The following is a 12790-nucleotide window of genomic DNA, read 5'->3' on the forward strand; positions in this document are numbered from 1 at the left end:
AAGAATGTGTTTGAAATGCTGTGATCCAGCTCCATTTAAACAAGACTTGGTGTGTTCCGACAATTCAGAAAACTGGTGTGAGCAGTAATCAGAGAAGCTTTGGATCAGAGTTTCTCAATCCAGGTGAACGCTGTTTCAAAGAGCCATCTTTTCTAGGACGTGGCGCTGTTAGAATATTGTGGCTGGAGCTGGCGTTTTTCTGGTTGCGATTGTGACAGGATCGAGACTGTAAAAACCGATCTGAGATTCTTGCTTTCACATCTGTAGAAACCGGCTTAATTTCCAGTTCTCCTTGTTCCGTAGCTACGCTATTGCTGACAACTCCTATCGTTCCCTGCGCATGGAGAGGAAGGACCAGTGCATCCTGATATCTGGGGAGAGTGGGGCTGGAAAAACTGAAGCCACCAAAAAAATCCTGCAGTATTATGCAGTGACATGTCCAGCCAGCGACCAAGTTGAAACAGTGAAAGATCGCCTCCTGCAGTCCAACCCAGTCTTAGAGGTAATGTGGAGGGCGGGATGTGAGACATGCCATTGTGTGGGCCTCTGTCCCCTGAAGCAGTCAGGTTTGTATTTGCTGCTGCGCTTTTCTGCTCTTGCAGTGGCCTTTCGTTCAGCCCAGCGCTGAACGATCCTTCCAGTTCCCTTTCCTGCTTTTCCCCTCCATCCAAACCGCTGTCATGGGCGTGGGCCTGGGGGGGCTGGCAGGCTGGGGCAGGGCGGTGACCATTGTGTCCGACGGAATCACGCTGGTGGTGGAGGAAGAAGCCTTAACGGGACCGTATACTAGCAAGGAATGGTATTAGGCTAAGTCGTGGCTTGGCGAGAGAGGAGCACTTTAACAGGCCCGGGCAGGTGATGGATGGTATTCAGCTCAAGCAATCTGAACTCAGGTAGCGGCTTGTTTTCGTCTTAGGCTGGTTCCGGCTTCCCTGCTGTGAGCGCTCTCATGTAGCCACTGCATGCCGAAGGGGGAGAGCTGGCCTGTTGACATAATTAAACCAGTCCCAAAGAGCGGCGGGAGCATGTCTCTCAGCGTGAGACAAATCTGTGTCTTTGGGCCAGTAAGGAAACCACCAGCAGCTTTGTGAAAAATATTTTAAAATTCCTGTTTTTGAAACTTGCTTACTTTTCCTCTTTCTTTCTTTCTTTTTTTTTTTTTTTTTCCCCTTAAATTCAGGCATTTGGAAATGCCAAAACCCTTCGGAATGATAACTCCAGCCGATTTGGGAAATACATGGATGTGCAGTTTGATTACAAGGTGAAAATCTGCTTTACATACATAGGAATTAGTACTCATTGTAGTCTTGCTCGGATGCCCAAGCACACAGATGCTGAGATCTGCATCAGCAGTTCACATAGAGTGAAAAGCCTAACGCCTCTGGTGAAAAGGAGTCTATTGCTTCAGAAAAGTTTGGGTACCGAGATCTTTCTAGAGTTGTTAGGATTTATAATTGTACTATAACTACACACACTTCATTGTGAAGCAGTGAGAATTGCAACATGCACGACACAAACACAACAGTTAAGGAAGTGAAAAGTTTAGCCAAAAAGTACCGAGACTCTATCCTTCCACCCACAAGCACTCATTCTGGTACTGCAACTGGTGTGCACCGCAGCCATAACTCTGCCCTCTTTTTCTCCAGCTTCTTCAGACACCTTTACCAGCTAACTTTTTCCCAGCCCTAGTAACTGTGTATGCATAGTGCAGTGATTGGTTGTGCTGAGAGCAGGGTAGTTTGCTAACAGGCTGTATGCACAATGGCTGTTAAAGGAGGTGATGGAAGGGTTAAGGTTGCAGTGGGCAGGTAAGTGCTTGTGGGCGGAGTAGTAGAGAATATTTACTATTAGGAGGTTGAAATTTTCCTGCACTTGCCTTTGTGGGCTTGTTTCTGGTATATGGTGTGTGCAGCAACCCTCGTAGCTTCCAGCAAATTGTTGTGTGTATATTAATGCCACGGAGTTTGTCTAATTGGAGGTGAGTATTATTGGAGGAGAGGGAGGAAAACCTGCGGAGGCAGAAATGTGTTTGCAGTGTTGTAGTTGTGTACAGACACACAGCAGAAGTGTGGCAGGAGAATACATTATCTGCCAGCAACTGTGAATGAGCTGCTCTCTCTGCTGGGGTAAACACCGAAAGAAAAATGTAGTTTGTCGTGTGAAAGATTTTGTGTGTCTAGCCCCCATCATCTGATTATCCTTGTGGGCACAAATCCCAAACTTTGTCAGAATGCAAATGAGAGCTAAAAATGACCCTCGATGTAACAGAAACCTTCCCATTATACTGGCCTTGGATAACCTGCAGCCTGTGGACCCTGCGTGTGGACCCAACATTTACTGGCGGGCTACAAGGTGGTTTGTTTACATTAAGTGTCTGTAGGCAGAGCCCCCTGCAGATCCTTCTGGGCCCTTTATTACGCCCTTTCTCTTTAGTGTCCCTCTGTACCACGCTACCAATAGCTCGTCTGTGGTTTTGTAAGACATATCTGTCGACAGTGAAAAGTAGGACAGCCAAGAAAAGATCATCCAGTGACAAATCTTCTATTAGCTGGTTACCTGCTTTTAGAGAAAAATATCAAACTCTGCTCCATTTTAGTTAGAACACAGCACTGACTGAATCATCTCCGTGTGTGTGTGTGTGTGTGTGTGTGTGTGAGAGAGAGAGAGAGAGAGAGAGAGAGAGAGAGAAAAAAACATGGAGGATGCAGGGGTCCTGTGGGGGGAGGGAGAACATGTGATCCTGAAATGAAAGACTCTGAATATGCGCAAAAGGACAGAATCAAGATTGCGGAGGCAACCTTATCTTGTCGTGTTTTGTTTGTTTCCTCTCTAAACTAAATGCCACAATGCCATGAAAATTAACAAAGTGTAAAAACCTAGGTAGATCGAAATCATCCCAAGCTTTTAAATCTCTCTCGACATGGCTCTCATTCTTGGCTCTAATATAGCAGGAATGGAAAAGATCCAGAGAAGGGCAACAGCATTATTAAAGGCATGGATGGAATCCATATTGAGGCAAATATAAGATTTTTGTGCTGGGGTGACCAGTAGTGACCACAACAGTCACGGTGAGCTGTGTAATGGTTTTGTATCTTGAGGGTTATTCTCTAATACTTCGTTTGACCTGCTCTGTGGGAGTCCAAGAGTCCTAACTTGCAGCTTGTCATGTCACAGCACAGTCTAACAAATACTGTCTCAAGATCACCTCTGCTTCTTGTGACCCATTATTGAAAACTCTCTGTCTTCGATATTCTGCTGTCAGAGAAGCAAGAGAATTTTCCTTTGTCCTTGTGAATTGCTTCTCTTTATCTTCTCTGGTTTAGGGGGCACCTGTGGGGGGTCACATCCTGAACTACCTCCTGGAGAAGTCTCGGGTTGTTCATCAGAATCATGGAGAGAGGAACTTTCACATCTTCTACCAGCTGTTGGAGGGAGGGGAAGATGACCTGCTGCGACGTCTGGGCCTGGAGAAGAATCCTCAGCAGTACCATTATCTAGTCAAGGTGTGAGCAGGGGCAGCGCTTTGCTGATTTCTTGGTTTGCATTGTCAGTGAAAGGAAAAACTCTCCTTACTGATAGACACCAGTGGGGTAGGAAGAGAGAGCCGAGTCTTGACCTGTAAGGAGAGCAAAACTTTCTGGGTGCAAGTTTTTAATAAGGATGAACATTACTAATTCTCCTGTGAGTCTTAGTTTATTACTTCTCCGTGTCTTTCCTGAGTCGCAAAGCTGTCGGTGAGATGGCGCCTTCGGTAACAATTCACACGTGACAGAGCCACGTGTGCTGAGTGTACAATCCGTCCTACTGTAGGAATGATCCTCTCAAAATCTGTCTTTAGGGTCAGTGTGCAAGGGTCAGCTCCATCAGTGACAAGAACGACTGGAAGGTTGTGCGAAGGGCCCTGTCTGTCATTAACTTCAGTGACAACGAGGTAGAGGTAAGAAATGCCTTGTCTATACAACTAAGCTTTGGCGGCAAAAGCTGCCTTTTGCCAACAAAACAGGCAAAATGTGCACAGAGCCAGGCTAATGTGGTGACAAAACTCTGTTCTTGTGCCACCAAATAGAACGATCTCAGAGAGAGGCAACAAGCTGTTTGTGGCGCGGTTAAAGCGGCAAAGCACCAGTGCAGATGCTGTTGTTTGTTTTGTCCACATAGCTGGCTCCTGCCAGTCTCCCACAGTGCTTGCTACGACTGCTCTGCTGTCCTGCCAGGATGTCTCCTCCCCTTTCAGAGCTCTGGAGCTGTTCCTCTTGGGGGGCAGGAGCAGCCGTTAGATGGAATGCGCCTGCTCGGCCCTGCGCGAGCAGCAGGCAGACTCGTTCGGCAGGGTGCGGGACTGGGCTGGGCTGCTCTGACGTTCCTCAGCACGGAGACTCTCAGCTGCCCAGGAGGCTGTGGGAGAACTTGGCGAGAATCACAGGCGTGCAGGCAGGCAGAGCAGTCGGCTTCAGGAGAGACTGCTGTGCCAAACCGAGCTGGGCAAGGGGCTGACTTAAGGGGGAGTTCCCCTCCCCTTACCTCGAGGTGGGTGGGTCAGCCTGCTGGCTCCCCCATCCCAGATGCTCTTCTCCTCTCGATTCCCTCCAGGGGAAGGGAAGGGTGGGATTGGGAAACCTCCCTTGCACGGTGCTGTCCCTGCCCCATGCGGCATTGCAAGTCCTTCCCAAGCACCTTGTGGCCAGCTGCATGGTGGGCTAGCTACCACCGTGCCCTGCTCGCCATGTCGATGCAAGAGCTGGTAGAGTGGGTGCTCTCAGCCGGCACAAGGAACTAGCGTGGATGTGCAACAGCACTTTTAAAGCAGCATAAGTGCTGCCAGCAAACCTCTGTAGTGTGGACGAGGCCTGGATCTTTTCCCCTTCCAGGACTGTCCTGCCTCCGTTAGTTCTGTCTGCCAGGAGGCCGCCTTTGGGGGTGTGCTCTGCAAAGAGCTAAATGCAGAATGTCTCCTACGAGGGGACGTCCAAAGACGCTTCCCTCTCCCCCCTCCCAACTGTGGCATAACCCACATGCATTCCCATCTCCTTGACCAGTTTGCTTTTGATTTTCTCGTGTGCTAGGATTTGCTGAGTATTGTCGCTAGCGTGCTGCACCTGGGGAACGTGCAGTTTGCTGCCGAGGAGCAGGGCAGCGCCCAGGTGACCACAGAGAACCAGATTAAGTATCTGGCCAGGGTGAGTGTGATCCATAGAGCTGTGCCCAGGCAGCCGTGGCCTCGCTTCTGGGCTGCTCGTGTTCCTCCAGAGAAAAACGCAGCAGTTGTTAGGTCCTGACGCTATTAAAGGACGCAATCAATTGAAAGTCACGTGTCTGTCTCGGCCTCTGAAAATCTCTTCCATGCACTTTCTCCAAGCCACTGCCTCCCTTCCGTTCTAGGCATAACACGGCTATGTGCTGCTGGTGCGCTACCCTTCAGTCCCCTGTTTGTCAAACAGATTTGCTGAGTAGTAATTGACCTGTTGTGAGCTGCTGCAGTACAGAAAAAAATCTTGCTGAATAAATGTTTGAATGACTGCTTCCCCATTGGTTATGTGACCATTCCTCAAGTGCCGTCCGACAGCCCTACTTGCGCTGTCTCTTTTGCTCACTTTACATCTTTCCTCCTCTCTCCTCTGCTCTGTTGTACTTTCTACTTCCTCCCTGTATTTGCTGGCTCCTGTTTCTAGAGGCTAGTCTATGCTACAAACCCATTGCGGGGACAGTACTGACAGAAGGGCTCTCTCTTTGCTGGTATAAATTGTGTCTGCACAGTGGGATTTGCCAGCCTACCTACGCTGACGAAACAAGTAGTGTAGACTTGGCCCAAATATCTCGCTTCTCTTTTCTAACTTACCCCCACATGTGTATCCACGTACCCGTATGCAGGACCTTTGAGTTGTACCAGTGCTGACGGCGTAAACACCCCACTGTCCTGGAGCATTGCTTAGCTGCTTATAACCTCAAGTTCTGGGATTCCTGACAGGATCCTGCTGCTAGATCTCACTCAGGGACTTCATTTTCCATACACCCCCTGCCTGGAAGGGGCATTAAACGTGGAGCCTACCTTCTCTCCAAAGCCCCCGTTGTGGCTGTCGAGAGAGAGAAGCATCCGCTTCCCCTTTGCGCCCCAGAGCCGCCTGCTTGCAGTGTGAGTGGGCGCCCGGGCTGTCTAACCCTGCTCCCAAATTCCTAGCTGCTGTGGTGAGCGTGTCTCCCCAGCACGCTGACACCCCCCTCCGCTTTCTCTGACTCTGCCCTTCCCCTGCCAAGCAGATGAGGTGCCTGGCACTCACTAGTTAGTATTGAACCGGGAGCGTCCCGATGTTCTGGTTGGGGTGCTGTGTCTGTGCGGGGGGCAGTGCAGGCACCCTCCGTCCCCACAGGGCTTCCAATGTAAAGGAGCGGGATATGGTCGGTGACGGACAATACTGTTTATGTATTTGCATTAAAACACTTGAAAGTTGTCAACCTTCCCCGTTCGCTCCTCGGCCCGCCTTTGATTAGATTCTTTCCAGGCACGGCAGCAGAGCTGGGTCTTGAGGAGAGGGAAGTGGCCGTACACCTCGGTCAGAGAGGGTGGTGGCCCAGAAGAGGGCAGAGGTGTTTGTGGAAAAGCCGACAGGCGGGCAGATAAAGCTGGTAGCATTGCGAAAGCGGAGGAGGCTGAAGGATGTAGGGGTTGTGCAGGAACACGCGAGGAGGAGAAGGGAGGAGCACAGTTGTGGAGGGTGCTGATAGGGAAGACGGGAAACCAGTGATAAGATTCAGTGTGGGCGGGGCATGGTCACAGTGCCAGGCAAGGAAGACGACCTCAAAGCTGGAGGAGGTGGCTGCTATAATCATGGTTGGGACAAGCCAGGGGAGCGTGGGGACTGCCTGGACAGAGAGGAGAGGGTGAATCTTAGAAAGGGTCGTTAGTTTCTGCGCACTCTGCTGGAAGGGCCCCAGTAAACACGTCTAGGCATTCTGATCTCGTTGTGGGGTGAATACTGCGCATGGGTCTGCTAGACTGAAGAGTGCATCACTGTCTCTCCTCAGGGGCAGGGTGCACTCATCCGTGAAGAGCAGGACTGTGGGGCCTAGTGTTCCTAAAGCAGGGGTGGACTTACCCAGACTTTCTCTAATTGAGTTTTCCTTGTGGTGGTTTGCAGCTCCTGGGCGTTGAGGGCTCTGTGCTCCGAGAAGCGTTGATCCACAAGACGATCATAGCAAAAGGGGAAGAGGTAAGAACATCCAGAATGGAAGTCGGCGAATCTGCTCTGCTTTGGTGTCTGGTTAAACCGTTTACTGATTGCTCACGGGTCTGAGAAGTGGCTGCCGGTGGCACCCGACACTGCTGGCTATTGGTTTGAGTTACAAAGACAGCGACGTGTCTCTTCTCCCTTCACATGCAGTTGGTCAGCCCTCTGAATCTGGAGCAGGCAGCCTATGCGCGGGACGCTCTAGCCAAGGCGATCTACGGGCGCACCTTCTCCTGGCTCGTGAATAAGATTAACAAGTCTCTGGCGTTCAAGGTAAATGTGCTTCTCAGCGGCACTTCCATGGTCCCAGACGACTGTGCTACTGAGTGGACGGGAAGAGGGCGTTCAAACCATTGAGGCGGGGGAAGGGCTCAGCTCAATACCGAACAATGGTTTCCTGAGCGCGGTCCTCATGAGAAGAGCGAGGACCCAGCACTGGCAGTATGCGAGAAGAGCGCGGTGGAGGGTCACGTCTGCCCCCAACCTACCGATTACAGCTGGCGGTGCCTTTGTTGCAGGAGGCAGAATGCCCAGGCTGGAGAAGTGCAACCGTCCTAGGGCTGCTTGACATTTATGGATTCGAGGTTTTCCAGCACAACAGGTTTGTTTTACCAACATCTTCAGACTTTGAATAACCTTGTTCCCTGTGATTTAATCCTGATACTTGGTTGCCGTCCCTCAGCCTTAGACTAACACGCCTCCCTATGTCTGGGGCTTTTGAATGGGAGGGGCTGATGGACCCAGAGATTAGGGCTCAGCTCCAGGAAGTCAACAAAATACCCGCGGGTGGTAGGCACCCGCCTTCTGCACATCTCTGCATGGGGCCTGCGTGCCCAGTGGGGACCCTGCTACTGCCCTGCACGGCTGTTCGTCATGGGAGTGTTCCCAGGGTGCAGACCTGACCTGCCCCTCTAGGAGCCTGTCCACACAAGCTGCGATCACACAGGTGGGGGGCGTGGGTATGTGTCCTCTTTCCAGCACAGAGCGGGGCAAAAGATGGCCCAGCAGCCGGATCCGGCCCACGGACTCCCTTGCCGGGACCCTCAGGCACATCACTGCCCTGGCTTAAAGCTCACTTCACCTGCTCTCTGCTTCATGGGATCTCCCCGCCCCCGGCCCAATCCTCCGCTCCGAGGCCAGACACAACTGACCAATAGGAACTGACTCCAGCCAATCTCTCAGCTCCTATTGGCTGGAAACAACCAGCCAATAAGAGCTAAGAGATTGGCCTGGATGATGGGAGCCGTGTGAGTCTCCTCCCCCTCCCATAGCTGGGTTGTAAGTGATTTGGGGTTGCAGCAGGCAGGGAGCCCAGCCTGGCTTGGGGTGCTGCAGGGCTCCAGGCTTAGGTGCGCGCCTCCCAGCCACAGCCTGCCTCTGGCATCCTGCCCCTCCTGCACCTCAGCTCCCTCCCCAGGTCACCATCTAAGCCCTCTGGAACCCCCTGCCCCCGGTCACAACTTCCTCCCAGACCCTGTACCCCTTCCCACATCCCTCCCCCAGGCCAGAATCCTGTACTGCAGCCCAGTCCCCTGCCCCAAGTCACCACCCACACCACTGCCTTTTCCCCTTCTCCCACTTCACAGCTCCCTCCCAGACTTTGCACCCCCTCCTGGTGCCCCTCCCCCAGGCCAGAATACTGTCCTGCACCCAAACCCCCTCCCTGACCCTACCTGCCTATCCCCTGGCCCAGGTCACAACCCCGTCCTTTGCCCAAACTTCCTCTCAGACCTCATACCATCTCCCGCATCCCAGTCCCTTAACCGTGTGCTCTTCTGTGCCCAACCTCCATCCTAGACCCTGTACATCCTCCACAGAAAAGTGCAGCCCATGACCACTTTCCAAAACCGTGGAGAGGCCCCCCCGCCAGAAATTCTTGCCCACCCCTGTTCCAGCACGTTTGTTGTAGTGAGAGAGAGCATAGCTACAGAATTATTCTCTGGAATGTAATTTTGGGAGATATCCAAACAGTGATGTTGTTGGATTTGCAGTGGAGCTAGGACCTTATTTATATCTGCGCTGTCCGTGTTCCTCCTTACTCACCTCTGCTGGCTCCTTCTTCTGGGCCAGTCTTGACTGTTCATCTCTGCGAGCTTGGATGAGTCTGGAGATCTCTTGCTTGCATCTCTCTTGAGTTGTACCCAGAGTGCGCATGTTTCGTGGGCAAAACGGTGCAGGCTTTGTTTTTGCTGACGTACAGCGTGGGAGGGACTAATTCTTGCTGATTTTGATTGTTTGCAGCTTTGAGCAGTTTTGTATTAATTATTGCAATGAAAAACTGCAGCAGCTCTTCATAGAACTCACCCTAAAATCAGAGCAAGAGGAGTATGAGTCGGAAGGCATCGCGGTAAGAGCCAAGACCTCGTTTTGTAACATTTCCTCTTATTGGGGGAGGCCAACTAATGAAAGGGGGGTGGTGATAATTTACAGTGTGTAAAGTAAGAATTTGGAGGTGAATGGTTATTTTTACCTTGTCTCAGCATCTGTGCGATCCACCAGAACTGGCTCATCCTAAAGGGACTTCGGGCTGGGCTCGGTTTTTACATGTGCACTCATCTGCTCGCAGAAGTGACAATTACTCAAGCAAACCCCATTCAGATTAGAAGTGGACCTGTTCCCGCTCTAGTGACGATCTTGTCGTGCAGCCCCTTGTCTATACAAAACATAACACCCATGGGACCATGGTCACCCAAAGCAAGTTGTCCTCTCGCCTGCAGGCCCTGAAGCTGTATGTTTGGCACTTGGACTCCTGCCTTCCTTGGCACCTGCAGTTTGGTGACAGCTCTGGCATTTGTAACCTGGAGCTATCGAATGTCACAACGTCCTGTCAGTAATGCTGCACGGCACTGTACGCTTGGGCTTTTGCTGCCAGACAATGTAGATCCTACCTTTTATTTTGTTAATTGTTCAGTTTATTTCTTGCCGAAGTCCAGCTTTAGAAAACCCCAAACTCCTGCCTGGCAGTCTCCGAGCAAGATCTGTAGGAGGGCAGAACGAAGATGTTTATCTCGTGTGTGCTGCTCTCAGGCCCTCCGGCGGGGAGGTGGGGGTGGATAAAGGGAACAGTTGCCCGGAGGCCTGCCAGTTCAAACAGCCCAGGGTTCCCGGCTGCCACCACTGCTGGCCCCTTTGAATCCCTGCTGAGCACCACGCTGTATGCCCCAAGCAGGACTAAGGACCAGGCAGGGCGCTTGCATATAGTGTACTCCAGGTGGCACTGAGCACTGTCTGGGAGCCAGCGAGGTGCACCCTGGACTAACTGCTCCGGCCCCGCCCCACACACACACCTTGCCCAGGAGCCCACAGAGACTATCGGCCCCTCTGCATGCAGCATGTAAGTAAGAAAGAGCAAAAGCTTCTTTGAGGGTTCTCGGCTTGCTTGCTGTCTGGGCCCTCTGTGCTGGTACATGCTCCGGGCTGCAGGCCATTCAGGTGCTGTACAAGGACCCAGTTAGGAGAATGAGGATGCTGTACGACAGCCCTCTAGCAATGTCTCAGCTCCTCCCTTTGCTGTGTGTGGCCCCCACCAATGACAGCTGCTTTGGGGCCGGCCTGGCTCCCAGTTCTGACGCGGTTCTTTCTCTTGAATTTGGTGGCAGCAGCCATAGGGCTCGGTTGCTGTCTGAGGCTGCGAGGCCGCTGGTCACAGATCTGACTGAGATCAGAAACTGCTGACACGACTCCGGGATGACCTGGAACACGGAGAAATATTTCATCGGTGGCAGGGGGAGTTGGTGGTTTCAGGAATCATCCCTCTGTGCGTGTGTGGCGTGTGCACAGCGGCACAAGAACCCAGCTCCACACTAGGTTATGCCATAAAAAAGTTGCATAGCCCTAGCTGCAACTGCCTGCTCTATTTGAGTCCCACTTCCCCCTCCACCCGTATTTCAGAATGGAGTCCTCGGTGGCAGAGGTTCCCTCCTTTTCATCACGATGGGCCAAAGATGTTCGCCCGATCTCTGGCCAAAACGAAAAAACACAAATAAACAGAAAAATAAAAATAAATGCACCTTGATGAAAGAAATGCAGTTTTGTCCGTGAGCTGTGGGCCTCAAGACTGTTTTAAATGTTTTCTGTCCTCTGAAATACACTGATCACTCCAACTGTTTCCTTCCAGTGCAGAAGCAAGATCTTTGATCAGACTTTAACTGTGTGTGTCTCTTTCTGAATGGCAGTGGGAACCTGTCCAGTATTTCAATAACAAAATCATTTGTGATCTGGTGGAAGAGAAGTTCAAAGGCATCATTTCTATTTTGGTGAGTTGGCAGCCTTGTATTTAGTGACATGTTTTTAAGGGAAGATCTGTAGGAGCGTGGCGGGAAGAGAATTGCCCCAGGTGAACAGGAAGTTGAGGCTGGTGTACAGGGTGTGGAGGGGGCTAAGAAGTGAGTGGAGCCCAGGGCTAGATATGAACCTGTGCAGTAGATCCAGAGCTTTCTCTCTTTCATGCTTGTTTTTGCATTTGCTGGCATCTTAGCCACACAACACTGTGACGTGTGTATCTCCGGTGCCATGGGGTGCTTGTGTACAAATATATTTCCTGTTCACTGAGAGTATAGACTGGAGCAAGAATCTTCCAAGAAAACCATCAGCAGGAAACAAATGTCTGCACCAAAGCTTTTCCTGCCCGTCCTCAAATGCTCTTCTCTCCCAGTGTCCTGCGGCGAGTCCCTTTGTTAGGGGAAAGGGGCTGCTGATCAGACTGCATGGCCAGTCAAACGCTCCTTTGCAAAGGGTTGTAATTTCTCTGCCCCGCTCTCAGGCTGTCCGTACAGTACAGCCAGAGCAGCGTGTGGACGCAGTTCAGACAGACCAGACACGGCCATTGCCTGCCCCCAGCAGCCGTGAGAGCAGCCACTGTGGCAGCTGAACTGTGCGCCAGAGCGGGTTTGCTCAGCTCCCCTCCTCAACCCAGTGGGGGATCCTGCTCGGCGGCGGGGGAGGAATTGGCCCGGATACGGGAGGGGAGCCGGCAATCCAGGCTACGACATTGCTCGGCTCCTGCAAGTTCCAGGACTTGTGCACGTGGCCCCACGCGGGCAAGGCTGGCGCCTTGGGGTAGCCCTGGGATGAAACCCGTGCACGGGTGTCCTGCCCTGCTGCCCCAGCCCCGCTGTGCCTCAGTCCCCTCACTGCTTGTGGTAGCGAGACGGAACAGCTGCAGCGGCCGCGTCCCTACGCCCTGAGCTGGGGCAAGAGAGTCCCCCGCTGCATCGTCACGGCCCTGTGGCTAGTGGGGGCTAGGCATGCCCCCCCATGCACGCACACGCACACAGAGCGCGGGTAAGAAGCTCCTGCCCCAAACCCAGAGCCTGCCCCCCCAGGAAGAGGAGGTTGAGGCCGCCCCGCAGAGCCCCAGCTCCCACCTGACAAGCGCACAGACCCGGATCCCCCACTCTGGGGAGTGCAGCCCTGACCACTCGGAAGGAGCCGCTGGCAGCAGAGCACGGCCACAGTCCCCTGGGAAGAGCCACTGCTGGAGCCGTCTCGCCCTCCCTACCATGGGTGGCCCCGGTAAACTCCCCACACACCTCCCAGTCCCCTGCCTTGAGCCCTGAGTCCTGCAC

At 52.5% G+C, this 12790-nt stretch overlaps 1 protein-coding gene across 6 annotated transcripts in view; it reads left to right on the forward strand.

The window, feature by feature from the left end:
• Positions 1–12790, forward strand: part of MYO1C (myosin IC) — a 111898-nt gene that overhangs the window by 68832 nt on the left and 30276 nt on the right. For all 6 annotated transcript variants that reach the window (XR_012897022.1, XM_075904489.1, XM_075904491.1 and 3 more), the window contains 10 exons: positions 304–502; positions 1181–1261; positions 3324–3503; positions 3839–3937; positions 5064–5177; positions 7134–7205; positions 7377–7496; positions 7742–7824; positions 9465–9570; positions 11399–11479. Coding sequence is in view for 5 of the 6 variants with exons in the window: in XM_075904489.1 (XP_075760604.1) it covers positions 304–502; positions 1181–1261; positions 3324–3503; positions 3839–3937; positions 5064–5177; positions 7134–7205; positions 7377–7496; positions 7742–7824; positions 9465–9570; positions 11399–11479 (1135 nt within the window). In the remaining variant the exon portion in view is untranslated. The remainder of the gene's footprint in view (positions 1–303; positions 503–1180; positions 1262–3323; positions 3504–3838; positions 3938–5063; positions 5178–7133; positions 7206–7376; positions 7497–7741; positions 7825–9464; positions 9571–11398; positions 11480–12790) is intronic.

The sequence above is a fragment of the Pelodiscus sinensis genome, chromosome 21, assembly GCF_049634645.1.
Source record: "Pelodiscus sinensis isolate JC-2024 chromosome 21, ASM4963464v1, whole genome shotgun sequence".
NCBI classification, from domain to species: domain Eukaryota; kingdom Metazoa; phylum Chordata; order Testudines; family Trionychidae; genus Pelodiscus; species Pelodiscus sinensis.